General features: G+C 39.5%; 2 protein-coding genes across 2 annotated transcripts; both read right to left on the minus strand.

Moving 5' to 3' along the window:
- Positions 1-12,516: 12,516 nt before the first annotated feature.
- Positions 12,517-15,965, minus strand: LOC126617791 (phenylalanine ammonia-lyase 1-like). Its single transcript, XM_050285845.1, has 2 exons — positions 15,405-15,965; positions 12,517-14,576 (listed from the first exon to the last, which is right to left on the minus strand). Exons 1-2 carry the CDS (start codon positions 15,815-15,817, stop codon positions 12,827-12,829), a joined length of 2,163 nt encoding a protein of 720 aa, XP_050141802.1. The 5' UTR covers positions 15,818-15,965; the 3' UTR covers positions 12,517-12,826.
- A 7,106-nt stretch (positions 15,966-23,071) lies between these two features.
- On the minus strand, positions 23,072-24,899 carry LOC126617795 (uncharacterized). Its single transcript, XM_050285851.1, has one exon. It carries the CDS (start codon positions 23,789-23,791, stop codon positions 23,111-23,113), a length of 681 nt encoding a protein of 226 aa, XP_050141808.1. The 5' UTR covers positions 23,792-24,899; the 3' UTR covers positions 23,072-23,110.
- Positions 24,900-25,812: the final 913 nt, after the last annotated feature.

The raw sequence follows: 25,812 nt of genomic DNA on the forward strand, positions 1-25,812 counted from the left end.
GTGTCATCTTCTCTGGAAGTACTCTTCCTCCATCCAGGGGTGGTATCTTTAACTGGTGGAGATGCACAAGGTAATGTATCAATTTCACTTGAAGCTTACTTGTAGTTTTAGGCTTGGTCAAGCGCGATACAAACCATGTAGTAGGAGTCCCCCAAGTCGCCGAGCTAGGGGATCTGCTGAAAGAGGCGACAGACAAGGTAAGCAATAAGAGCTCCAAGCAATCAGTCCCAGATCAGAAGTTTGATTTCGAGTTCCGGCTGATTGTTCTCATTCTCCCTATCTTGCAGGCAGCATGAAGGATAAAGAGAAGAAAAGGAGAATAGATGATATGAGATACTTTTGCTTTTGAAGAAGTAACTTTCCACAAGCTTATTCTTGAACTGGGCTGGAGGATTTTTTGGTTTCCTTCAGAGTATAAGGCCGACTGAAGAATTTAAGGGTCAAAACAAGTCCATCAAATCTAGAGTACGTTTGACCCTGCTGATATGGGATACTTTTGCTGTTAACAAAGTAGTGGATGTATCGGCACGTGTTCTGTTACGCTTGTATCCACATGCTTCCTTGTATCATTCTCACTTTCCCTATCTGTTCCTTAGGCAGATGTGGTATCTTTTTTGGAAGCATAAGATGTTGAAGATGAGTACTCGAGAGCAATGCTAGGTAAGTAATCAGGTAAGGGGTTCTAGGCAGTCAGTTCCTGACTAGAAGCTTGATTCCAAGTGCTGACTGATTGCTCTTTTTCTCCTTGTCTTGCAGGTAAGAACAAGGCCAAAGGAAAAGACAGGGAAAAAGCATGATATGGGATACTTTTGCTTTTAACCCTAATGATATGAGATATTCTTGCTCTGGTGTAGCTTGTTTGCAGAGGGATTATCGGGGGGAAAGAAAGATGAGTATTTCGAGAGGCTTCGTTGGGAGTGCCCTTTCAGATATGAGGAAAGGTTAAGCATTTTTGCAGGTCTGCCTGTCCGTTGAGGATGGAGGTCGACATATATAGGAGTTTCCCTAATAACAAGTAGTAATGCTATTCCTTTACCCTGCTTGGTCATAGCATGGTAGTGGGAGTTGCCAGCTTCACGTATGTCAGAGCACTTTGAAAAAGTGGTCTGTGGTATCTAGAAAGCTGATGTTGCATGTGAAGATTACAGACAAGCTTTATCCAAGGAGATATGGCTCTTGAAGTTGAGAAAGCGGTGCCTCTTCGATTTTCGAACAAGCAATCCTGTTGGGGATCTGGCTCTCGAGATTCGAAGAACGGTGCCTCTTCGATTTTTGAGAGAGCAATCCTGATGGGAGTCTGACTCTTAAGATTCGGAGAGCGGTGTCTCTTCGATTTTTGAGAAAGTAATCATGTTGGGAGTCTGGCTCTCGAGATTCGGAGGACGGTGCCTCTTCGATTTTGGAGCAAGCAATCTTGTTGGGAGTGTTTTCTCGAATGTGAGTAAAGGTTGGGCATGTTTGCTAGTCTACCTTGCCACGGAGCACAGATGTTGACACATAGGGACTTTCCAATTATCTAGTAGTGGTGTTGTTCCTTTACCCTTGTGGGTAATAATATGGTAGTTAGACCTTCAAAATTTATGCGTCTAAACTTTGTTAGTGCTGTTTCTTTGCTATTCTTTTACCCTTCTTGGTCATAGCGATGTAGTAGGAGCTACAAGCTTCACGTGTCTAAACTTTGTCAGAGATCTTTGGTAAAGTTATCTGTGGTACCCATGAGCTGTGGTGCGTGTGGAAAGTGGATGATTGAACAATAAGATTCACGTGCTTTCTACTTCACCAGAAATCTTCAACAGAATGCCCGTAATTTCAGCAAAGCTGAGTGTGCATGTGACAGGTGCTGACAAGGCTGAGAAAAGCAGGTGCCTCTTCGATTTCTGAGATCGGCCATCGTGGTCTCTGAACAGCCTAGCTTTTGAGAAAGCAAGCGCCTCTTCGATTTCTGAGATCGGCCTTCGTGGTCTTTGAGCAGCCTAGCTTTTGAGAAAGCAAACGCCTCTTCGATTTCTGAGATCGGCCCTCGTGGTCTCTGAGCAGCCCAACTTTTGAAAAAACAAACGCCTCTTCGATTTCTGGGCAGGCCCCTCTTCGATTTCTGAAGCTTCGTCGAGTGCAGATTTTTATAGAGGCTGGCATTAAGTTCCAAAGCACACTTGAATCTTCACCAGTAGAAGTTCCCTTCTTGCACTTATAAGATCTTGATTTGTCCGACCTTTTCTCTCTTCAACACCTTTGAAAATGTCTGGCCCTTCCGACTGTCGTTTTGACTTGAACCTTGTTGAAGAGGCAGCCACGCCTTCTCCAGACAACATATGGCGCCCATCCTTCTTATCCCCTACTAGTCCTCTTACCGTTGGGGATTTCGTGATGAAGAATGATATGACTGCTGCGGTGGTGGCCAGGAACCTTTTCACTCATAAAGATAACAGACTACTTTCCAAACGGTCTGATGACTTGGCTGTTAAGGATTCTCTAGCTCTAAGTGTTTAGTGTGCAGGTTCTGTGTCTAATATGGCCCAACGTCTATTTGCTCGAACCCGCCAAGTTAAATCATTGGCGGCTGAAGTGACGAGTCTTAAACAGGAGATTAGAGGGCTCAAGCATGAGAATAAATAGTTGCACCGGCTCGCACATGACTATGCTACAAACATGAAGAGGAAGCTTGACCAGATGATGGAATCTGATGGTCAGGTTTTACTTGATCATCAGCGGTTTGTGGGTTTGTTCCAAAGGCATTTATTGCCTTCGTCTTCTAGGGCTGTACCGCGTAATGAAGCCTCCAAATGATCAACCTCCGATGCCTCATCCTTCTAGGGTTCTGTCCAGTACTGAGGCTCCGAATGATCCCCTTCCGGTGCCTTCTCTTTCTGGGGCTCTACCGACTGCTGAGACTTCTCCTAAGCAACCTTTGTGAAGGCTCCCTCTTGTTTGTTTATTTTGACTCATGTATATGTACATATTTGTAACTTATCGGAGATATCAATAAATAAGCTTTGCTTCATTTCAACGTATTGTGTTAAATACACCAAAGCCTTCTTCACTGAGTGGGGTTGGCTATATGAATCTTAGAACGCCATTGTGCTCAGTCCTGTGTCATGTCCTCCGTTAGATCCAAATACTCTAAGTCTTTTCTTAGAGTCTCTTCCAAAGTTTTCCTAGGTTTTCCTCTACCCCTTCGGCCCTAAACCTTTGTCCCGTAGTCACATCTTCTAACCGGAGCGTCAGTAGGCCTTCTTTGCACATGTCCAAACCACCGTAACCAATTTTCTCTCAATTTTCCTACAATTTCGGCTACTCCTACTTTACCTCGGATATCCTCATTCCTAATCTTATCCTTTCTCATGTGCCCACACATCCAACGAAGCATCCTTATCTCCGCTACACCCATTTTGTGTACGTGTTAATGCTTCATCGCCCAACATTCTGTGCCATACAGCATCGTCGGCCTTATTGCCGTCCTATAAAATTTTCCCTTGAGCTTCAGTGGCAGACGACGATCACACAACACGTCAGATGCACTCTTCCACTTCATCCATCCAGCTTGTATTCTATGGTTGAGATCTCCATCTAATTCTCCGTTCTTTTGCAAGATAGATGCTAAGTAGCGAAAACGATCGCTCTTTGGTATTTCCTGATCTCTGATCCTCACCCCTAACTCATTTTGGCCTCCATTTGCACTGAACTTGCACTCCATATATTCTGTCTTTGATCGGCTTAGGCGAAGACCTTTAGATTCCAACACTTATTTCCAAAGGTTAAGCTTCGCATTTACTGATAGGAGCATATTTATGCGCCTTAGTTAGCTAGTTCTTATGCATTTTCGCTATGTTTTCTTCGTTAAAGTAGTCTTTTGAGCTACTTTCATGTGTTTTCAGGCTTAAAGGGCATATGACATAAAAGGATGCAAATTGGAGCCTTTTGGAGCAAAATGGAGCTTAGATTGGAAAGTACATGCTTGGAGCACAAGGAATGGACGAGTTTGAAGGGCAAAGGAGCTTAAGAAATGAAGAAATGAATGTGAAGAACAAAGAATTCAGAATTAGAAACCAAAGTTTCTAAAGTTGGAAGTTTCTATTCTTGGAGGTTTCCATTTTCGAGAGTTTCTATTCTTGGTTTTGGGCTTTCTAGAAGCCCTATCTACAAACCCAAACCCTAGCCCACTAATTTGCCGCACCTAGGCCTTTAAAATTTCTGATTTCCTTGTCTTGCAAGGCATTCTAGAAGCCTAAACCCTAGCCCACTAAACCAGCCGAACCCTAGGCCTTTTCCCTTGCAAATTCTGATTGTTTTAACCTATTTTCTGGTGGATTTGGGTTTCTAGAAACCCTAATCTGATTGCTAGGGTTTTTAAGTGCCTATATATACTCTCTTAAACCTCTTGGCCGAATATATCACCTCCCATATTCATTCTACACACCAAAACCCTAGTTCTAGTTCTTGCCGCAGCCTTCCATCCCCAAACCACCCCTTCACACCATTCAAACACACCTTGCCGCAACCCTAATCACCATTCTACATCACAAAACCCCATCCTACATCCATACACATCTCTGCCGCACCTTTTGGAGAAGAAGGAGAGCCTTGTCGTGCATTCCATTGATGAATGAGGGCCTTGTGCGCAAGTCATCTGCATCTTTGGGAGTTTTAAGAGTTTTTTCTTCTCTTGTTTCTGTTTTCATGTTTAATTTAAATTGCTTTTCAATTATGTTAAACATGTGGAACTAATTCCTTTTTAGTTAGAGGCGAATTTGAAGCCATGGACATATGTTTTATATGATTTGATTTCTTCCAATTATGATTTCATAAATCGTGAATGTGGTTTACTTATCTATTTGATTGATAACTTGTTTATGTATGTGGGTTGAGGGTCGACACTTAATTTGCATGCATAAACTCGATGCTAGGATATAAGGGAATTTCACCTAATCGTTATTAACTTATATTCATAAGTAGTGAAAGTCGCTAGTCACGATTGTGTTAAGTAAATCCTAGGCAAGAGTGACATGCGTATCCCATAGTTATGAATGCCTCGTCAATGCTTATGATTTCCATTAAACTTAATGATCTTTGATATGTGTCTCTATCATGCGTATTCCATAGTTAGGGTCCTTGATAAGAATAATTTGGTTGTAATGCGTATTCCATTCAATTCAATGAATCTAGGGAAATCTGAAAATTAATTGGTGCAATCTAGTTAATTTGGGGCATTGTCATTCATGGTTTGTTGAAAGAGTAATTGGAAATTGAATCGTATGCATATGTTCATGTGTGGATAAGGAACCCTCTAACTAGTTTCTCATCATTCTATTTCATCACAATCTGTTTTGCTTTACATTTGTTTTCAAAGTTAAGTTTTAAAGTTTCAATTTTCGTCAAAATGATTCCCCCATTGATTTTAAAGTGTTAGATTAGTTAGAAATCAATTTAGTTTGTGTTTTTAAGTGCTTTGAGTCAAGTTATAGTCCAATTTCGTCCAAATTAGTGTTAGGTACTCAAAACTGCCCAGAAAGTGGTTTTAAGGCAGTTTTGAGTCTTTTAGTTGCTGTTTTGAGTTTTTGGTTGATTTAAGTGTTTTAAACTCTAGTTTTGCATTAATTGAGTCTAGTTTAGTGTTCTACATTATGTTTTTATGTTCTTGAGTCAGTTTCACATTGATTAGCATCCCTAGTTAATCCCCGGTTTAGAACGATCCCTATTTGCTCATATACTACAATTGTCATCCATAGGGTTTAATTTGTGTGTCAAGTCAATTTTCACATCATTTACCCCTTCCTGAGTTTCATCTATCAACACTATATCGTCTGCGAAAAGCATACACCAAGGAATATCATCTTGAATATGTCCTGTTAACTCATCCATTACCAACGCAAAAAGGTAAGGACTTAAGGATGAGCCTTGATGTAATCCTACAGTTATGGGGAAGCTTTCGGTTTGTCCTTCATGAGTTCTTACGGCAGTCTTTGCTCCTTCATACATATCCTTTATAGCTTGGATATATGCTACTCGTACTCCTTTCTTCTCTAAAATCCTCCAAAGAATGTCTCTTGGTACCCTATCATACGCTTTTTCCAAATCTATAAAGACCATGTGTAAATCCTTTTTCCCATCTCTATATCTTTCCATCAATCTTCGTAAGAGATAGATTGCCTCCATGGTTGAGCGCCCTGGCATGAACCCGAATTGGTTGTCCGAAACCCGTGTCTCTTGCCTCAATCTATGCTCAATGACTCTCTCCCAGAGCTTCATTGTATGACTCATTAGCTTAATACCCCTATAGTTCATGCAATTTTGTACGTCGCCCTTATTCTTGTAGATAGGCACCAAAGTGCTCTTTCGCCACTCATTTGGCATCTTCTTCGTTTTCAAAATCCTATTGAAAAGGTCAGTGAGCCATGCTATACCTGTCTCTCCCAAGACTTTCCACACTTCGATCGGTATATTGTCTAGGCCCACTGCTTTTCTATGCTTCATCTTCTTCAAAGCTACAACCACTTCTTCCTTCCTGATTCGACGATAAAAGGAGTAGTTTCTACACTCTTCTGAGTTACTCAACTCCCCTAAAGAAGTACTCCTTTCATGTCCTTCATTGAAAAGATTATGAAAATAACCTCTTCATCTGTCTTTGACCGCATTCTCTGTAGCAAGAACCTTTCCATCCTCATCCTTGATGCACCTCACTTGGTTTAGGTCCCTTGTCTTCTTTTCCCTTGCTCTAGCTAGTTTATAGATATCCAACTCTCCTTCTTTGGTATCTAGTCGCTTATACATGTCGTCATAAGCCGCTGACTTAGCTTCTCTCACAGCTTTCTTCGCCTCTTGCTTCGCTTTTCTATACCTTTCACCATTTTCATCGGTCCTGTCCTTGTATAAGGCTTTACAACATTCCTTCTTAGCCTTCACCTTTGTTTGTACCTCCTCATTCCACCACCAAAATTCCTTTTGGTGTGGAGCAGAGCCCTTGGACTCTGCTAATACCTCTTTTACTACTTTTCGGATATGCATTGAATTGAACACCTTGGGGCCTCATGAGTATAGGGAGTTTTACCCAAAAGTCTCTGAACGATATGGTCGCCTGCACTTGCATGGACGATTGTTAGTTGGACATCAATGTATTTGTTTCTTCTTGTTACACTGCAGGGAAATCGAACCTTTAACTTAACCTAAATTTTAATCCGTTTTCTCATCCACTCTCACCACTTCTGCTAACCTATTAACTTTACCGTGATTACACACGTATAAAAACCTATCAAACTTCGTTGCGTGCTTGAAAAGTTGTTGACTCAAACTTGGAAAGTTGGTTGTTTAACAATTGCCAAAAGCGAAACTCGGAACGTTGGCCTTATAGAATGCTAATTCACGTAATTGAATCCCTAATTACTATTTTATATGTACAACAGTACAAGTACTTGCTAGATTGAGTTGATGGAGTCTAATTAGTGCTAATAATGCTGGCTCGAAATCATGAGATGCAAGTCAATGCACGATTTATACGCATGAAATCACTCAAGGTATATATAATTCATTCATTCATTTTGGTACTTGGGATCGATTGTGCAACAAAAACGTGAGAAAAATTGCTACCCTAATAAGCGAATAGACCAAGTTATGATGTCGTGTAATGACCTATTATTTCATATCTTTTGGAGATATTTCTTCGGTAGAAGAAGATTACAGCGTATCACAGTGCTATACTCACACAGGGATATAACCATGGGATAGCCACGTCTTTCTTCTCAGTACCACTACTGCATAGGACAACTCTCTTACAATTGAGGCCATGAGGTGTCGCATCTCACGTACATCAGTTTAAATTTACGTACCTTTGTGCCACATGCTCCAATATATTGTCTATGAATTTCAACAAGTTCACAATATATTTGTTGAGAGTATCATCCCAATTGGGAAACGAAAAGCTACACATAAGAGTTTAATTGATCTCAAGACTTTTAACTATTGCTAATTAATTTTGAGTTGAATACTCTGATTCTAACGATATCTTCTAAATTCGTATTATGCGATGTCATAGTTTATGATGGGCAAAATGCAAGTAGCAAATGAATCGATTGCTCAAGCTCAAAAAACAAAAAAGACAATAAGAAAAAAAGAAGGTTGATTGAAAATAACACAAGAAGCACAATGTTTGGACATAAACAGAACAAGGTACGGATAGATAATGGGCAGATTTTTCACCTCAAAGTATAAGTGGTAAAGTTGGAGAAGCCACATTTGAGTGTTAATTAATGTGAAGGCAAATTTTGTTGGGAGTATGTGATAATCAAACTGCTCTCTTGAGGTCTTCATTTTGAAAACTTGTGAGCTCCTTTTTTATATGAACCTTAAATTAATCTTATGACAAATTAAGCTATCAACTTAAATAATTCCTGTTACTCTGGAACACAATAATGAGTGTAGATTTTGTTTGTGCCCGTTTGGGGAATATGTGGTCTCGCCTTCGAGCAATGATTTTGTGGTCTCGTCTTTTAGCTGTGACTTTATATGGTCTCGTTCTCCTGGAATGACGTTGTATGGTTTCGCTCATCTGCGAAGATCGGTGTGTGCACTAGTATTGGTTTGTTGCATCTATTGTTCTTGTGACAAATTTGTATATTGGTGCACCTTGCGTATGGTAGCCTTGTAGGGGTTTTTTATTAATCGCTTGTTTGTACAAATTCACTAAGTGTATTGGTCACTAGAGCAATGTACCTAATTGGCACCCTTGTATTTGTTTGTGATGACCAATAAAATACCGCTATCATTTCTTGTAAAAAAAAAAACAATATTATGCGAAATGATTAAATTAAAAAAAATTAAAAGGTTCTTGCGTGAAACCTTCCATCTTCTTCCTCTACCGTCTCTCTCCTCGACATCTCCTTCCTCTCTCCATCTCTCCCCTTCTCTCCTCCTGAGTTTTTTGTTTTTTTCTTTTGCATATGAAAAAGAGAGGGGGATCTGTTTTAAAACTTTTCCTGTGTTTGGAAAATTTCATGTAAAAAAGGTTCATTCGTTCAAGAAGGGATTCCAAATTTCGAAACTACACATCTCAATTTTTTTGGTGCTTTGTAACTAACTAGGTTTGAATTATTGATAAAAGATGGTGTTAACGCTCATAATTGTAAGTTTAAAAAACTTAACAAATAACCCCTCTAGCGCTTGGGACCGAAGCTATGAAATAAATGACACAGGATATAAATAGTTTATCTCTCAAAACTGGGCTATGTCCACTGCATATATTATATATACATATATATTTGTTTGAGATTACAAATGTTACTTGAAAATGGCACAAAACTCTTAATTGGCATGGTGAAGCTGTAAAGCAGTATGTCCCCTTTCACCCAACTAGCCCCCTCCCTTCTCTCTACCTTCCCTTTTTTGTTTTATAAGCAAAACCACCATCTAAGTGTGTGTCCCAATGAGAAGATGATGCGACATCCTCCCAACCACTCAACAAATATCTAGACTAACAAATATCTAGTCTTGATTAACGTATCATCATGTAGTGGTCGTTTGTAGAGCCCTTGGGGTGGTGGTCGTCCGTAGAGCACTATGCATGCCTAGCACTACATGCCAAACACTCTGCCTAGCACTACTCTAGTGGTCCTGATAAAGCATTCTGGCCTAGTCTTAGCACCATGGTTTTGGTCTCAGCCTAACACCATTCTAGCCACTGTTCTAAAAATTCCCGTCTAGGCACTAGGCAGTTGACCATCGTCTCAATTAATCCTTAGGCGTTTAAAGATTAAGAAATGGCGCCTAGACTTGCTTAGGTGCCCACCTAACCCGTCCAGACCCACCCAGACACCCGCCTAGGTTGTGACTCTCACTTACACAGAAAATATATAACTTTCATTTTTGCATTTTATCTTTTTCAATAAATTGTAAGAGATTTGTTGAATACATAGAAAATATACAATGTTCATTTTGCATTTTATGTTGTAATACTTTATAATCTATATGTCATTCTATTTTGCAATTTATGTATTTCAATGAAATTATGTATTTTTAAGTATAATCAGACATTTATTTATACGATTTATATAATATATTTACTCAAATCCACCTAATTAGCTTAGGCCCCGCTTAGCCGCTTAGGCGCTAGGCTCCAGCCCGTCGCCCGACTAACACCTAACATTTTTTAAAATCTTGATTCTAGCACAACATATCTAGCACTTAGCCTAGCACTAAGCCTAGCACAACATGCCTAGCATTTAGCCTAGCACTTTTGAGATGGCATATCGTGTGCTAAAGAGTTGTCTCCTCTTAACCACTAAGGTCTTGGTACTTCGTTCTTCCTATGGGCCTTGGTCTTCTCTCCTTTCCTTAGGCCTTTGTCGGGCCTCCTCTTGGGCCTACATCGTTTCTAGGGACCGAAAAAGATCCTACGTTAACAGATGGGATGAAATTGGATGTGTAAAGTTATTAAGATTTTCTACAATTGGATTTGCTGAGCTTAGATATTTGATGAGGAGATTAGGTTTTGCATGGAAGGGATTAGACATGACATGAAACCTTCTTAAAATCTTTTTTTTCATTTTTGTTTTATCAATTAGTATTCTATATTCGTGTAACAAATATTATTTAAGTTGATAGTTTAATTTATTGTAAGATTAATTTGATGGCTTATATAAAAAAGACCTTACAAGTTCTCAAAATGAGAACCTTAGGAAAGCAGATCTAATGTTTTGAGAACCTTAGGAGTGCAGCTCTGATGTGGTTATTCTGCTATATCAAATAATTAACTGTGAATGGTTCCATAAGCTCACAAGAAATTATTGATCAAAAATGTGGAAACTAATCTAGGATAGAGAAGTCTTTTTTTTTTTTTTTGTCGGAGAAAGTGTATTTCATTAAGCAGTCCAAAAGGACACCCAAAACATAAAAGTTAAAAAGACAAAAAAAAAAAAGGGGTTTCCACCAAGCCTAACTGGAATTAGGACTGACAGCTAAAGGAAAAGGTTATGTTGTTTGTCATTAGGGCGAGAGAAATGAAAGAGAGGACAGAGAAAAGGAAGAGATTGCTTGCTACCAGCCTTTTATTTGTTTGTTTGGCGTGTGTGAGAGAAGTAGGGATGGCAACGGGACGGATGGGGTTCAGATATGCCATCTCTATACCCGAACCCGTTTATTTTTCCCAAACCCGAAACCGTAGAATCCCCGAACGGATTTTCCCCATAACCAAATCCATTGAGTAACGGATTTTCTATCGGGCAACGGTTTTTTCCATTATAATATTTTTATATTTTTATATTATTAATTAAATAGTAAATTTTAAATAAAAAATTAAATAGATTACTTATACAATGCATATACATCATATATTACTAAAGGGAATTGTTATTAGCACTTCAAAAATCTCATTTTACACTCCAAACTTTCTATATTAGGAAAGAAAAATACACTTGTGAGGAGTGTAGAATGAGATTTTTGAAGTGCCAATAATACTTCTCATACTAAATAGTGTTATTAATACAATTGATACAAATAATGCGTGTGATAAATATTGTTAAAAACGAGATTAATACTATTAATAATTGATAAGAATATAATTTGTATTATTAATGATTATTGATAACTCTCTTCTCTATATAATAAATATTGATATTTTTTTATTAATTCAAAACAGTTCGGTTTCAGGGATGGGTTCGGGACGGATACCCCAATAACCATAACCAAACCCAAAATCGAAAAATTTACCCGACGGTTACCCATAACCGTAAAATACTCGAAATTTAATCCCCAAAACCGAATCGTTCAGATCGATTACCTACAGAGAACGGGTTTGACGGGTCAAATTGCCATCCCTAGAGAGAAGGTCAAGACAAATCCTTGCCTCGAAAGAAACTTACCTATAGTCGAAGAAAAGTCTTTGATTCGGACATTACGTGGTGCAGGTTGTTAGGCCAAGACACAGTCGATAGGACCAAGAAGGAGCGTGGGTGAGGCCGGAAAATAGAGGCTGGGCATTGGTTGTCATATATTTTAATTTTTTTTATATAATGCTTAATTGACTTAAGATACTGCCACATTGGCACTCCCCTTGTATAGAAGTCCTTGTGATTTCTCTAGTGCTAAACGAGGTGCACTTTATTCACCCTTTTCGGTCCACCCTTGTTGCAAACATGAAGCAAGTAAATTACTTTCTTTTAAAGCTTTCGTTTTAGCAATTTCTTCCACCAATATCCAATTTTCTTACCCTTATATTTGACCTGTGAAGAAGTTCATCTCTACGGCTTGGTGTTGTCAGCAACGAGGGAAACTCCCATTATTGAAATGTATCGCATATCCTTTTCTCTCCATCTGTCTCATCAAATGATTATTCACACAACGAGAGAGAGAAATAGAGAGAATGAGCAATGCAACATTCTGTTTCTGTAGGCTTAAAGGGTTAAACGGTTAGAAGATCTGATAATTTTTATCAACTTTGTCTTCTAAATTTCTCATTGAACTCAATTTCCAAATGCGAATTTTGTTATCAACACTCAGATTACAACATGAAGTCACAAAAGAAAATAAAGATTTGCCAAATTAAAACTTTAGAAAATTAATTGCCTCATATCACAGATACTAATGTAACTGAGAGAGAGAGAGATAGATATTCGACATTTGCTGAAAAAATTCCCCCGCCTAATTAAACACTATTTTCACTAATCAACCAAGAAGTAGTAATAACTAAGAAAGAACACAAAAAAGCAAAAACAGATGGTTTTACATTTTATTAGGTAAAAATAGGTATAGTCACACAGGCTAATTAACCAGCAATGCAATCAAACTTATGGACAAACACGAAGTTGAATGTGAAGGAATGCAGCATTTAAACCGTGACGTGCTAACAGATAGGCAGAGGTGCGCCGTTCCAACCCTCGAGGCAACCCAGAATTGGGTCGATAATCTTACCCTGGCAGATGGCTTGGAACACCTTGTCACACTCCTCGCCCGGTGACCTGACCTTCTCCCCGGTTAGGTACTCTCCCCCCAACTCCTCCCTCACAAACTTGTACAAGGGATAAGATCTGCATTCCGCAATCCTGTTTGGAACTGCAGCATTTCCGCTCTCAATTGCACTCCTTGCACTCTCAACCTCTTTAGGCAAAAGCGCTTTCAGCTCTTCCTCGAAAGCTCCAATCTTTTGGAAGATCGAAGTGCTTGCATTCTTCTCACTCTCGCCATTTGTCAAAGCATGTTCAACCAGCACTTCCCTTAGTTTTTGCATCAATGGGTAAGTGGCACTGCAGGGATCGTCAATGTAGGCAAAAACATACTCCCTATCGACAACTTTAAGCAGATCCTTCTCACAGAACCTTGAGGGGTGAAGCTCTCCATTAACCCCAGTTGTTAAAGTCCTCTTTGCTACTTGGCTCACCGTGTTCTTCACAGTGTTCCTCAAGTTCTCCTCCAAATGCCTCAAATCTATGGACTGACAAAGCGCAACCAAAAATGTGGAAGACATGAGCTTCAAGATATCAACAGCTTCAGCTGTTTTCCTTGAAGAGATCAACCCCAAAGAGTTAACATCTTGGTTGTGCTGCTCAGCACTCTGGACATGGTTAGTTACCGGATTTGCGAGAAACTGCAGCTCAGAACAATAAGATGCCATGGCGATTTCAGCCCCCTTGAAACCGTAATCCAAGCTAGGATTCCTGCCTCCCGACAGATTTGAAGGCAAACCATTGTTGTAAAAGTCGTTGACAAGTTCAGAAAATTGTGCAAACATGAGCTTGCCAATGGATGCAATCGCCAAGCGAGTGTTGTCCATGGAAACCCCAATTGGGGTCCCCTGGAAGTTGCCTCCATGTAAGGCCTTGTTCCTCGAAACATCGATCAAAGGGTTGTCATTAACCGAGTTGATCTCCCTCTCAATGGATTTGGTGGAGAAACGAATCACTTCAATTTGAGGTCCCAGCCACTGAGGTGATGTTCGGAGAGCGTAGCGATCCTGCTTTGGCTTCTGCAGGGGATCCTGCTCATGCAACTTCTTAGCAGCTTTGACATAAGAGCTGCCATCCAAAATATGTTCCATAATTGCAGCTGCCTCAATCTGTCCAGGGTGGTGCTTCAACTTGTGCGTCAAGTGATCAGTAAACTCCGGTTTCCCCTGCATCACTTCAGCGAAAACCGCTGATAAAATCTCCGCGAGCAACGCCAAAATGTTGGTCTCGAAAAGAACCGTGGAGGCCAAGCCAGAACCAACAGCAGTGCCGTTCACAAGAGCTAACCCTTCTTTAGGCTGCAACTCAAAAAACCCGGAATTGATCCCTACTAGCTCAAAAGCTTCTGAGGCATTGAGCGTCTGCCCATTTGGTCCGACAGCTTTGGAATTAGGCCTGCCGGTAAGTAATCCGGCAATGTAGGATAGAGGGACAAGATCTCCGGAGGCGGTAATAGTACCGCGTAGGGGCAAGCATGGAGTAACGTTGTTGTTCAGGAACTTGGTGATGGCTTCCAAGATTTCGAATCTTATGCCGGAGTAGCCTTGGAGGAGTGTGTTGATTCGGACCAACATGGCTGCTCTTGTGGCTTGGTGTGGCAGTGTGTGGCCTGATTCTGTAGCACTTCCAAACACTCCAGCGTTCAAGAATCTGAACAAAGAAAATTAAGCCACAATTAGAAGCCATAATTTGATGAATAATCCAAAATTAAGGGCTTAAAAACAAAGGTGCTACTTCAACAACAATCAACTACAGTATAGTTAGAGATTGGAAAGTTCCGGCTGATTGTCGCAACATGTATCGATGTAATTGGTGAAAAAGTATTAGTTTAATTAACTTTTAAGAAGATATTTTTAGATGAATTGTTACATTGTTACAACACATATCGGTGTAAGATCTGATGAAAACAGATCTTTTACTTACAAAATGTTGTGTTTACATCGTGCTTTGATTGTAAAGTTTATTAATCAAATACCTTTTTACAAGATTTGAATATGTGGATTTATAGTTAGAGATGGGAAAGTCCCAAATGATTGTGCTTAGCAAATTCTCTAAACTTTGAACTGCAACAACTCATGACAAACAATATTAATTGGTCACAAAATAATTTGTCACACTTAGCTGGTTTCCCAAGTCAGCCCGTTATGACTCGGGTTAACTCGACCAATTCAACTCGGTCTCCACTCACTCCACAAGCCAGTAATTAACAATGCTAAACCCCTGAACCCTCACCAACCACAATCCTCCTAACTCGTCCACTATACACCGAGTCAACTCGGCCGAGGCAAAATTATAGGTACTTGCAAGGCAAGTGATGGTAATAAAAAAGAGTGATGGAAAGGGACTGGCTGACTCCGAAAATACCTGATCCACCGTTTTTGGTATATCGTTAATGTCTTTTTCATATTAGTTAATACATTAATAAAATATCGACAATGGAACAGGTACTATAAATTGATGCTCGGTAGTTTAGCTTACCTAATTAGCTCCTTTTGAAGGGCAGCTCCTTTGTTTGTTCTCCGGTGGGAGGTTGCACCAAACCCGGTGGTGACACCGTAGCTGTCAGTCCCCTTACCCATGCTATCCATGACCCAATCACTGCTGGCCTTGACCCCAGCCCTAGCCGACTCAGACAGCTCAACCTTGACCCCGGTGTCATGAGTGGCTATGGCTGCAACTTGGGAAATGGTGAGACTCTCTCCGCCGAGCTTCACCACCGGCTTTCTGTACTCCGCCACCATACGCTTCACTTCATCCAAGTGGCTCCCTTTTAGTGAATCAGCCACTAGACCCCAGTTCAATGGGTCCTTTTTAATGCACAGCTGGGACTCCGACACTCCGTTCTGGTGGTGGCCGTTTTGACCATTTTGCGTGATGGTTTTCGCTTCCATGTTAATTACGAGAAACTGAAAACTCAAAAACTCTAAAAACCGAGGGAAGTAGAAGCGAGGAAGGTGTTTAAAGAAAGTGGTGAAAAGATAAAAAGGTGGTGGTGGACCGTTGGTGGAGTGTTGGTTTTTGAGGAGTGGAGGGAGGGAGGAGGATGTTTAAATAGAGAGGAGGGGGTAAGTGGAAGGAAAGGATGGGGTTTTGAAACGACTCATATTTGGGAAGTGGCTTGGTAGGTGAGCATAAGGGTGGCAGAGAGCCACACGCGGGTTGGTTGAAAATTCAATGTAGCTGTGTGATGGTGGCATGATCCATCGGTGGAGAGGTTCTTGCAACGTGGCTACTGAGGTGGACGATTGGACGACCGTATGCTTTGTTGGTTGCTTTGGGTTTCTGGGGTAGGAGGAGATGACACCATATGAAAGTGTTTGGTGGGGATTGTTGTTAGTGTGAAAAAGGAAAAACTAAATATAAAATGAATATTTATGGTCAACTTGTATGTGTTTGGAATAAGGAGGGGCACTTAGAGCAACTCCACCGGGATCAATAGCCTGATGGACAAGCAATTTTTTTGACCCAATAGCCCTAGCTCTTTGCTCCAGCCCATGCGGGCAATTGGGTTGAGGGGGGCCCGAGTGAAAGGCCCGGCTCGAATCGGTGGCCCAAGAGCCTAAGGCCAAATGATGCATGGTCAGCCACGTATAAAAAAATTTGCGTCAAGCGCGTGTCGCATACGTGCGCGTGGGGGCGCGTCACCTACAACTTTTCAGTCGATGGGGCCCGCGATGCAGACAGCTGAAATGTTACCGTTGGTGGGCTGGCACGTTCTCGTCCATTGGATTTCAACGGTTACTTTTTTTATCAGCTGTTGGATTTGAGATCAACGGTCCAAGTTATTCGCCTTTAAATTTAAAAAAAAATAAAGAATTCACATTAAAAAATTCAGATATGTTATCGTGTGCCACGTGGCACAATCTGGAGGGTTGGATTTCAAATTTTTTTTAATCCAACGGCAGCTACTGTTCATTAAAGGCATTTACTGTTCATTTGGGGGATTCAATAGTAAGTTGCCCTAAGGGGCATTTGATACGCTAGAGTTGCTCTTATATCTAATGAGATAAATATACGTGGCTGTGTTAGTTATCTATAATGGTGAGGGCAACCACATAAATGGTGACATGGATGAACATTTGTTGATGTCAATTTGGAGTACAAAGTAAGAAAACCATTGCGTTCTTCAGAATAGGATTTTCTCCCCCTATTTCCTTCCCTTCCTTCATTTCCTAATTGAACGGTTACGATTAAGACACGTTAATATTTTATATTAATTTTTTTTTATAGAAACAACAAGACAAAAAGCAAAGTAGTTGCTTATATTGTTACCGAGTGAAATTTCCATTTGGCTAGGTACTTCTTTCGATTAACAAATTATTTTGTTCTACGTTTTTACTTGAATTAGTTTTGAGGGTTCCTTAATTTAATGTTATCTAAAGATGATCAATAACATTTATTTATTTATTTATTAAATGAGTTAGCTCCCACCACATATTTATGACAGATTAATTCTCTTTTCCACTAAGTCTCAGTATCAAATCACATGTGTACTTTTGGCCTTCGAGAAATAGTACGCCAAAGCATAATTTTTTTGTCAAAAAGATAGATTATAGAATCGAATAGATTTACATCTTCCGTAAGAATATTTATGACAGATTAATTATCTTCTCCATGAAGTCTTGGTAGCACATGAGTACATTTGAAACCTGACATACCAACACACCACATGCACATTATTGCAAAAATTACTACATAATCAATATAAATTTATTTCCAAGATGGGTCATGGACTACCCTAGTCTCCATGTGGCTCCGCCACTGTTTAACCTTTAGGTGAAACAGTATGCCGAAGCATAATTAATTATTGACCCCAAAACATACATCCGTAAGAATTTAAACTCGAGCTAAAAATTTCAAAACTTTGCTCTTTTTTCACTAGACCAAACCTCTCAGGTTTACAGTCCATTCTATTATTCACAAGCAATTAAAGACAACCAAACAATTTGACGGTTTTGCATGCACATGCACACTTGCTAGCATGTAGCCGAAAAAAAGAAACAAGCTTATGGCATGTGTTAACTACTAAAATGATTGTTTATAACTTCTCGATATTTTTAAGAAAAAATAAGCTTATTAATTCATTTGGTTTGTTAGTTAAAGACTTCAAGTCCTCTAACTAGATAAATAAAGACTTGTTGCAGTCATATTTAGAATAGAAATGTGATTGTGTAAATCTTAGGGAATCTGGGAAAGTATCTTATATTCCTATTAGGATTAGATTACTTATTAAATATTGTAATCCTAAAGGGAAAGGTTTTACCCTTCCTACTACTATAAATAAAGGCACAATGGGGTGAATCAAACACACATCTCAATTCAATATTGCTGAACCCTCCTCTCTCTCTAAACCCTAGATCATTCAATCAAATTGGCCTACAATACGTTATCAGCACGCTCTTGCCAAAATTAAATTAGAAGGAAATATGGGTTTCCTAAACCCTAAGGGATTTGAAGAAAAAAAAAAGGGAAATTGGGCATGGTGCGGCACACCCACTGCACCACCATTATGCATACTGATACGGGGTCCAAATGGATGGGCCTGTAGCCCTTCACCCTTGCACTGTGGCCCGTAGCCACGCAACAAACCCAAGCCCGTAGCCTTCATTCAAATCCAGCCCAGTTGGCTGGGTGTTTCCCACGACATGCACCAGCCTACAATGTTGTGCCTTTTCTCCCGTAACCCAAACCTGCAAGCCAGCTTTCACTGGACCTACCCGTGCCACCCCGTAGGCCCTTGGGCCTGTCCCATCTCTGGACCCATGGCCTGCAGCCATCCCACGAGCTGCTTTAGCGAGACCCGAGCTTTTTGCTCATGGAACCAAGCCCAAATTATTTTGGGGCTATATTTTCGATCCAATAATATTATTTTAATATTATTTAGCTTCTACAATCGACCCGGTATGGCCTGATTTATTGAATGAATTAAAAGTAACCTGCAGTCCATTAATCTGATAATGAATCCAAAATTATTGACCTGAAGATCACTTTTGGACATTAACGATTCAATAATTTATTTTTATACTTTGAACCGTCACATACTTTCGTAGCAACGAATCTCTCACACTTGAGCTCCCGAAGAACCTCAAATCCACTATATCTAAATTAGTATATTGCATTCTATGTTTCTTGCAGGAACCTCTCATTATGAACTAATTGTTCATAAAACTAAATTGAACCTGTAGTTTCAAATTTAGTGCCTTTGAAACCCGAAGTTTTCTTTCAAAACATACCACATGAAACCCATAGTTTTCATGCATAAATTAAACCACTACATGTCTATAGAACCTGTATGTTCTACGATATATGTCTATGGCTTGCCATATGACTAATCACGTTTTCTCCCTCAGTTTTAGGGACATGTCGAACTTGAACAAGCTCGATTTCTCCGCTCTAGAAGTCTCTGGAAGAAACTATCTGCAGTGGGTTCAAGACGTGAAGCTCCATCTCACTGCAAAGGGTATTAGAGCCACCATCGAGGCACCTACTGCCGATAAACCCGTTGATGAAGCTCAGAAGGCTATTGCAATGATCTTCATCCGAAGACACATTCATGATGCACTGCAGACTGAGTATCTCGCTGAGGAGGACCCATACACCCTCTAGCTTGCTCTGGCCAACCATTTCGATCATCAGAAAGACATATACTTGCCTGAAGCAAGACACGACTGGCAGCATCTTCGTTTCCAGGACTTACCTTTTTTATTTATGTGAAGAAAAAAAAATTGTGGACAAATAAAAAATATCCAAACCGATAGTCTATGATATTGCTCCGTAAGTCTTTGTATTTAGTGGGCAAGGTGGTTGAAACTTGAAACAGTACCACAGCGTTCGGATCATCTGTGCCATTTTGGTGCATATCATTTTGATATGGGTAATGATAAAGAGATTAAATTTAGAAATAAAATTTACAAACTAAATGATATGTCACCAATAGGAATGAACACGTTTATCAATGTTTAAGTAATAAACCAATCATCAACTTCCATGTTCTTTAATTTCAAAAATTTTGCCCACAAATTTAATTTCCCTAACATTATCGTTTTGCCATTCATCAAGTCTAAGTCAAAGGGAGCCATGACTCGTGGTGAGTACTTCAATGCCAGAGACAGAGAGAGATTATTGGTTCCCTCTATTTCCTAAACAATACATAATTTGGTACAATTACACTAGTTGAAATTCACACACTGTATGTATAAACCTAAGAAAATATAAAGAATGTGTGTCAATCATTGTTCTAAAAATCCTCGTCCAGGCGCTAGGCGGCTAGCCACCGTCCCGATTAATGCCTAGTCATTTGAAAATTAAGAAAGGGCGCCTAGACCTGATGAGGCACCCACCTAGACCGTCCAAACCCGCCTAGGCACCCGCTTAGGTTACGACTCACTTAGACAGAAAATAGATAACTTTCATTTTGTACTTTAATTTTTTCAATAAATTGTAAGAGACTTGCTTAATAGTTAAATGAACACACATTATATGCGTGTTCCCCATGTTTTCATTATGTTCCCATAGTTTATAATATATGTCATTCTATTTGTAGTTTATGATGAAATTATATATATTTTAAGTATAAACAGACACTTATTTACACGAAATATAATAGATTTATTTAAATTCGCCTAGTCTACCTAGGCGCCCGCCTAGACCCCTCTAGCCGCCTAGGCGCTAGACCCCAACCCGCCACCCAACTAGCGCCTAGCTTCTTTTAGAACCTTAGTGTCAATTAGCGTTTACCTCAATCCTTCTAACAAGTAACATTGGGTAAAATATGACGTTTCTATTATAATTGTTAACATAGGATGGAATTTTGTATGACTTTAAAGAGGCTATTCTTTTATAGAGTATTACTTTATATCAGTTTTATTGTACTTGCATCCCTCCATATAGGTATGTACATATCCCAACTTTTTGTAAATAACGTATCTTCACCGTGTACATGTTATAATTGAGACTATCCAATTTATTAATCATTATTTTTGAAGATCATCCCTACAAAAAATCAGTCGAATTAGAGATCATTTATGCATCCAAATGTATGGAACAAATCAATAGTGCGAGTACCAAATAACATATTTATAGTGAACCGTCCATTTACTTTGTACACCTAGATAACTAAATGAACTTTGATTCAAATAGGTTTTTTTAAGGGACAATATATCTTCAAATGAAGATTAAGAAATTAAACTGTTTCAGGTATGAAATTTACATGGTGAAGATACGTTATTCGTAAGGGGTAAGATATGTTCATTCCCCCATGAAATTGCATGTATTATTCTATTTAATTTTAGTATACTAAAAATAAGAATTATCATATCGGTATTTTAATATACTTAGTACTACGGTCTAGTGATATACTTCTACACTGGTAAGTGAGAGGTCTTAGATTCGATTCTTGCCAAAAGCGAATTTAAACCACATTATTGCTAGCCCATTGTAAAGCTTAATCCATGACTTTAAGTCTTTTAACTAGATAAATAAAGACTTTCCTTTTTTATTTATGTGAATAAAAAATAATAAAAAGAACTTCAAAAATTTACAATTTAACCAAAAATCATCTATTAACTTAATTTACTGATAAAGACAAAAAAAAACATAAAATATAAGCATGTGTGCCCAGCGCGTGTTAAGTTTCATAAACAATGTAGTAAGTTTCATAAACAGTGTAGTAAATTTCATAAACAGTGTAGTACCGTTAAATTTTATAAACAGTGTAGTTCCGTTAAGTTTCATAAACAGTATGTGTGAGGATGTGCGGGTCCCAAGCGTCAGTATTATTATTTTTTTTAAATATTAAAATTTAAGTTTTTTTGTCCTTTTTATTAAAGTATAAGAGTTTTTCATTAAAATTTAAGTCTTTTTCATTAAATAAAGTTATAGCATGATTTTTTGTTAAAATAAACTTGACCCAAGTTCTTTTCATGAAAGTTCCTAATTGTGGACACATAAAAATATTTCCAAACCGATGGTCTCATGAAATTGCTTCGTAAGTCTTTGTACATATAGTGGGCATAGTGGGCAAAGGTGGTTGAAACAATACCACAGCGTTCGGATCATCTGTGCCATTTCGGTGCATATCATTATATTCCTCAGTCAAAGGGACTGCTATGACTCAAGGGGAGTCTAAAAGGTCTCCTACTACAATGTGGATGCACCAACTGGGAAGATGATCAAGTTTGACTTCGACGCCAGAGAAAGAGAGATTATTGGTTCCCCCTATTTCCTTAACATTACATAATTTGGTATAATTACACTAGATGAAATTCACATGCTGTATGTATAAATTTAAGAAAATATAAAAAACATGTATCAATTAGCATACCATGCATTTATCTCAATCCGTCTAACAAGTAACAACGATAACATTGTAGAAATACATTTGAGTAACATAGGACATTTGGAAACTATTACAATTGTTAACATAGGACGTATGACACTTGGTTCAGAGGTAACAACTCGAAGTTTGGAGTAAGTCGCAAATTGAAGATTTTTTTTCTGTAAGTGGACAAAGTAAGCTTGTAAGTTACTTTTATTCAAAATTTTGAAATTCTGAATTTAGGTTAAATGATACATGTACTTTGATATGGTGTTATTGATGAAGTTGCCTTGTTGGTGAGCGTGTTTTGGCGATGATGGCGCCAGCAAAATTGATGAAGAAAGTTGGGACAGAGAAATTTGTGTGAAGTGGATAAATGGGTTTGATGAAGAAGAGAAGCAAAAAATGGTTATTGATTTCAGCACAATCCTATATAAAAACAAAAGGTTGTTGTCAATTTATTTAAGAATAATACTTGGGAAACTAAGGACCAAAAGAAATGGCTTGGGGTCGCCAGCAGACGTTTGCTGTAGAAACAAAACGAAAAGGGAAAGCACATATGCGTGTGAAACAAAAACACGAAGGGTAGTGAATTTGTGTTTAAGTTCCACCAAGTTTTTTTTCTAAACAACTTCGCTGGTAGTGGGAGCCAAAGCTGATCTACTTAATTAATTAAGACCACCAAAAGATAAAGAAACACAAAGTTAACTTCACCTACTGCTTTTTAATTTGTACATATAAAGAATAATAGTGTTATCCACACACCTATTTTTACTTCTCACACACCCCTCTCAATCTTCGGATGTCGAATAGAATGGATTAAAGAAGATTACAACAACAACAACAACAACAACAAAGCATTTTCCCACTAAGTGGGGTCGGCTATATGAATCCTAGAACACCATTGCGCTCGGTTTTGTGTCATGTCCTCCGTTAGATCCAAGTACTCTAAGTCTTTTCTTAGGGTCTCTTCCAAAGTTTTCCTAGGTCTTCCTCTACCCCTTCGGCCCCGAACCTCTGTTCCGTAGTCACATCTTCGAACCGGAGCGTCAGTAGGCCTTCTTTGCACATGTCCAAACCACCGTAACCGATTTTCTCTCATCTTTCCTTCAACTTCGGCTACTCCTACTTTACCTCGGATATCCTCATTCACAATCTTATCATTTCTCGTGTGCCCACACATCCCACGAAGCATCCTTATCTCTGCTACACCAATTTTGTGTACGTGTTGATGCTTCACCGCCCAACATTCTGTGCCATACAACATCGCTGGCCTTATTGCCGTCCTATAAAATTTTCCCTTGAGCTTCAGTGACCTACGACGGTCACACAACACGCCAGATGCACTCTTACACTTCATCCATCCAGCTTGTATTCTATGGTTGAGATCTCCATCTAATTCTCCGTTCTCTTGCAAGATAGATCCTAGGTAGCGAAAACGGTCGCTTTTTGTGATCGTCACTAGATTGCTTCGGTCATTAGTGTGGATAAGTATATAAATGGATATAAAGATAGGAAAGCAAACACCAGATGTACGTGGTTCACCCATATTGGCTACGTCCACGAAATAGAGGAGTTCTCATTAATTGTGAAGGGTTTACACAAGTACATAGGTTCAAGCTCTCTTTTAGTGAGTACTAGTGAATGATTTAGTACAAATGACATTAGGAAATATTGTGGGAGAATGATCTCGTAATCACGAAACTTCTAAGTTCCGGAGTGTGGTATCGTCTTGACTTGCCTTATCTGTCTCGTAGGTAGATGTGGCATCTTCTCTGGAAGTACTCTTCCTCCATCCAGGGGTGGTATCTTTAACTGGTGGAGATGCACAAGGTAATGTATCAATTTCACTTGAAGCTTACTTGTAGTTTCAGGCTTGGTCAAGCGCGATACAAACCATGTAGTAGGAGTCCTCCAAGTCGCCGAGCTAGGGGATCTACTGAAAGAGGTGACAGACAAGGTAAGCAATCAGAGCTCCAAGCAATCAGTCCCAGATCAAAACTTTGATTTCGAGTTCCGGCTGATTGTTCACATTCTCCCTATCTTGTAGGCAGCATGAAGGATAAAGAGAAGAAAAAAGAGAAGAGATGATATGGGATACTTTTGCTTTTGAAGAAGTAACTTTCCACAGGCTTATTCTTGAACTGGGCTGGAGGGTTTTCTGGTTTCCTCCAGAGTATAAGGCCGACTGAAGAATTTGAGGGTCAAAACAAGTCCATCAAATCTATAGTACGTTCGACCCTGCTGATATGGGATACTTTTGCTTTTGACAGAATAGTGGATGTATCGGCACGTGTGCTGTTACGCTTGTCTCCACATGCTTCCTTGTATCCTTCTCACTTGCCCTATATGTTCCTCAGGCAGATGCGGTATCTTCCCTGGAAGCATAAGATGTTGAAGATGAGTACTCGAGAGCAATGCCAGGTAAGTAATCAAGTAAGGGGTTCCAGGCAGTCAGTTCCTGACTGGAAGCTTGATTCCAAGTGCTGACTGATTGCTCTCTTTCTCCTTGTCTTGCAGGTAAGAACAAGGCCAAAGGAAAAGATAGGGAAAAAACATGATATGGGATACTCTTGCTTTTAACCCTGATGATATGAGATATTCTAGCTCTAGTATAGCTTGTTTGCAGAGGTATTATCGGGGGGAAAGAAAGCTGAATATTTTGAAAGGTTTCTTTGGGAGTGCCCTCTCAGATATGAGGAAGGGTTGAGTATTTTTGCAGGTCTGCCTGTCTTTTGGGGATTGAGGTCAACATATATAGGAGTCTCCCTAACAACAAGTAGTAATGTTATTCCTTTACCCTGCTTGGTCATAACACAGTAGTGGGAGCTGCCAGCTTCACATGTTTTAACTCTGTCAGAGCACTTTGAAAAAGTGGTCTGTGGTATCTGGAAAGCTGATGTTGCGTGTAAAGATTATAGACGAGCTTTATCCAAGGAGATCCGGCTCTTGAAGTTGGGAAAGTGGTGCCTCTTCGGTTTTCGAGCAAGCAATCCTGTCGGAGATCTGGCTCTAGAGATTCGAAGAACGATGCCTTTTCGATTTTTGAGAAAGCAATCCTGCTAGGGGTCTGGCTCTCGAGATTCGGAGAGCGGTGTCTCTTCGATTTTTGAGAAAGTAATCATGTTGGGAGTCTGGCTCTCGAGATTCGGAGGGCGTGCCTCTTCGATTTTGGAGCAAGCAATCTTGTTAGGAGTGTTTTCTCGAATGTGAGAAAAGGTTGGGCATGTTTGCTAGTCTATCTTGCCACGAAGCACAGAGGTTGACACACAGGGACTTTCCAATTATCCAGCAGTGGTACTGTTCCTTTACCCTTGTGGGTAATAATATGGTAGCTAGACCTTCAAAATTTATGTGTCTAAACTTTGTTAGTGCTGTTTCTTTGCTATTCTTTTACCCTTCTTGGTCAGAGCGGTGTAGTGGGAGCTGCAAGCTTCACGTGTCTCAACTTTGTCAGAGAACTTTGGCAAAGTTATCTGTGGTACCCATGAGCTAATGTTGCGTGTGGGAAGTGGGTGATTGAACAGTAAGATTCATGTGCTTTCTACTTCACCAGAAATCTTCGACATA

This window comes from Malus sylvestris, chromosome 4 (assembly GCF_916048215.2).
Source record: "Malus sylvestris chromosome 4, drMalSylv7.2, whole genome shotgun sequence".
Lineage (NCBI taxonomy): Eukaryota > Viridiplantae > Streptophyta > Magnoliopsida > Rosales > Rosaceae > Malus > Malus sylvestris.